Source organism: Nestor notabilis, unplaced genomic scaffold (genome assembly GCF_000696875.1).
Source record: "Nestor notabilis isolate BGI_N333 unplaced genomic scaffold, ASM69687v1 scaffold22981, whole genome shotgun sequence".
NCBI classification, from domain to species: Eukaryota; Metazoa; Chordata; class Aves; order Psittaciformes; family Psittacidae; genus Nestor; species Nestor notabilis.
Genome location: NW_009914596.1, coordinates 29,572 through 33,085, shown reverse-complemented (window position 1 = coordinate 33,085; position 3,514 = coordinate 29,572). Strand labels below are relative to the sequence as shown.

Sequence of the window (3,514 nt, the reverse complement as noted above, 5' to 3'; positions counted from 1 at the left end):
AATGCCGGCTGCTGTCTTGCATTTCACACATGCTGGAGTTCACATACCGTTCCATATGCAGGTCTTTTTTATTTCCAACCAGCATAATAGGTATTCTGTGAAAGAAAGTTCAGAACTTCAGAACAGTTACAGTATACTGAAAAAAGCACTAGTAACATGCCTGCAATGAAATGAGATGAAAGTGTCACTACTTACTGGACTTTTCCCACCATATCCAATAACTTGCCATGGATAACTTTTATCACTTCAAAACTGCAAAATAAAGGGATGAAGTCACACATGCACTCCAATGTTTATCCTTAATACCCAATACACAAGCAATTAAATGCATATGTAGGCTGCTGTGTTTAAAACTTATTCTATGTATAGAGGCAGAACTTACAAAGATGCTGAAAGCCTTACTGATTTGGGTACAACAGACAAAACGGTCCAGAAGCAGTTAAGATTAGCCTATGACTACCATTACAGCCTCCCCGTTAACAGTATTTGCAGAAATAAATAACATTACCCAGGACCAATGCATCTAACCCAGAATCACTAAAAGACCCTCCCCACCTCTGATCTGTTTTTTATCTGCAGTAAGAAATTTAACTGCTAAAGTCCAACAATCCTGGATGAGCACGTTAAATTAAAGCAGTTTCAAAGAAAAAGTATTTTAACATGCTCCATCTTGAAAGAATACATTATTTTTTTCAAGAACATTTAGTTCATACAGAATTCTTTAGTTCTATTTATGTGAAAGCCAAAGGAAGCCTAAATTCTACTTTTCTATGGAAAGTGAGTCAACTGATCTGCAAGATGGTATCGCAACAGTAGTTATTCAAATAGTTGTCTGTTCACCTACCATGCACGTGAAGTTTGGATGACAGGAGATAAGAAGCAGTACTGTGAAATACCAAGAAGCCAAAAACCTCACTTACAAAATCCACTGCATTTGACATTTAGTACTTTTGAGAACAAGCTATAAATGGGGCTGAAGAACAGATGTTGTGCTCCTCTAGTTACATTATGGGGAAAATACTGGGACATGAAGTGCACAATTCAGATTTAAAAGAGGCACAGGCTCAAAGATGAGACACACAAATAGACAACAAAAAAGTGGAAGAAACTTTTTCAGCTTCCAAGGTTGTTAGCTACATTGCAGTGTCTTGACTTGCACTGCATTTCAATTAGAACTGAAACTCTCAAAAATAGAGCAGCACTCAAACTTACTTCCAACTCAGAGCTCCCAAAGAACTGGTGCCTAAACCCACTATTTAAGCTATTTGAATCATTAAAACTCATTTCTGGAACAATAAAGGCTATCACATTTAAGGATTTTCTGTCAAGTAGGTCAATTTGTCTGGACTTCAGCAATAACTTTTGAGACTGAGTAGAACACAATGCTTCTCCATGTTCAGCTAATAATTTTAGTATATTCTATGAAGAAAACAAGTTCTTTGCAAACAAAAGCGTAACTTAGTCTGGCACGACTTAGTACTAGCTTGGTTGTGATGAAGTTGAGAGGTTCTGCTACACACAGAACTAAGTGACCCTACAGACTCTAAGAATAAAAAAATGCTAAAGAAAAAATCCTGCTACAAACCACAGAACTGTTTCTCAGTCTGAAGCAACAGGAAAGATCCAGCATACTAGCCACAGCATAACTGCATCACCAACATAGTACAATTGCTGTTTCCTTTCCACTACTAAGTGTGTTGTTTCCAGCCTCGCCAGGAAAACACCATGCCATGGCACAGGACCCTGGCGAGTCTTCACCTGAGGTTCCAGCACACAATGCTGCAAAGTGTTCTTGATGAACAACTTGAGGTGTTCATTTCCCAATTCTGTGTACCTGTCTGCTTACTTAGGACAGTTCATGAGCTCTGCTTTCAGTAAAAATGCTAACAAATAAAACAACTGATCTCTGTTAATCGATCACAGTGGAAATCAGAAGAGAAGTGCTATTTAAACACAAATCTGACACAGAAACAAGTTGCTAAGAACTGCCAGGAATGTAATTGGCTTGACCAGATCAATTTAATGTTTTAGAAAGCTTTCCAAATTACTAATGCTAGAAGAAGCAGGGACACACTTTAAGACAGGTATTTACCAATCCAAAAAGAGCATCATCACATCAAGTCGTGAAACAGCAAGAGATCTGGAGACCATAAGAGGTCCTTTCCAGTTCTGTCAAGCAAATCAGGTTACAGCAAACAGCTCAATGTATGAAGTACAACAACAAAAAAATAGCTGTCCAAAAAAGCGTGTTACACAAAATCATGGAACCTAGCAAGATTAAAAAAATGCAATTTAATTAAGCTGAACTAGAGCAAAAGCCTTCCAAGTAACCTTGCTGCTGAGAGCCTGGGAACATGAAAAATGTAGGGCGTTAGCTTTTACTCAAGTCCCATTTAAACTTCCAAGAGAAGGTTAGCAAGGAAGATGAAAATTTTAAAAGGGCAGTTCTATTAAGTTTGCTGTCAAAGCTCCCAATGCTCCTGCATCAATAGTCAGATCAATACACACACTTTGACAGAAGTCAAGACAGAGGGTGATTGTAATTTGACTGCCTGGGCAAGTCACCAAAGCTACCACAGTATTATATAAGAGCCTTCTTATTGCCTGAACGCTTGTCTTAATACACAATATTTTTGTCCTCACAGTACCACTTATAATGAGCAGTTTTCTATTCACTTAATTAGATAATCCTCCACTCCTAAAGTGAGAATACTAACTCCTATTTCATACAAGTTACTTGGCACTCGTAAAAAGCTGATCAGTTTCCTTGCACGTAGAAGGGAAGCACTAATTCTCTTCTACTTGATGAGAGTTAAAGGTCTTAATCATCTTACTCGAAGAAAAAAAATTACGAAAATAGGATTTCTTTGGTCATAAGAAAGATGCTGTAAAATATTAGAAAATTGAGATCTATTCAAGAATGACCAGTACTAAAAGCAAGAGGACCAGAGGAAGGGACAAAGTAACAGAAGATGACAATGCCTTATGAAGGCTGAGATGCGTCTCGCAGAACAATGACTCCAGCTACAATGGACTTTGGCCTCATGTCAGAATGGACAGCTAACAGCAAGGACAAAATAGACACTCTGGGAAAATTTTCAAATAAGATTATCTACTGCAGCATGTCACAAGTGAGTCTACAGGCCAAAAGTCACATATTGCTATTTATATGAAAATTTCAAATGATTAACCAGAACAATCCAAGACAAGAAGTCAAAGAAATCTCAGTACTGTAATAAGATACAAGGCTGAGGGATTGACTTAGCAATTAATTGGGTACTTCACATAAATCTACAGTGCCCTTTAGGTTCACATTTAAGCCTGCCTTTGAATCTGATGCTAGAGCTATGAATCCTACGTATTCTTGAAGTCATTTCGTACTTTTACTTGCACCTCAAAACAACATAGTTCAGCACTGTCTCATTTCTCACATTGTACCTTGCATATTAGCCTGCAAAGTGTCTGTGACATTTGGATTTGAGGGCAAATTTCTGAAAACACCTTAATTTTATTT

General features: G+C 37.7%; 1 protein-coding gene across 1 annotated transcript in view; it reads right to left on the bottom strand.

Annotated features, from left to right (window-relative positions):
* Positions 1 to 3,514, bottom strand: part of RHEB (Ras homolog enriched in brain) — a 26,865-nt gene that overhangs the window by 6,929 nt on the left and 16,422 nt on the right. The window contains exons 6-7 of the mRNA XM_010023734.1: positions 196 to 252; positions 48 to 95 (exon numbers count right to left, since the gene is read on the bottom strand). Coding sequence (XP_010022036.1) covers positions 48 to 95; positions 196 to 252 — 105 coding nt within the window. The remainder of the gene's footprint in view (positions 1 to 47; positions 96 to 195; positions 253 to 3,514) is intronic.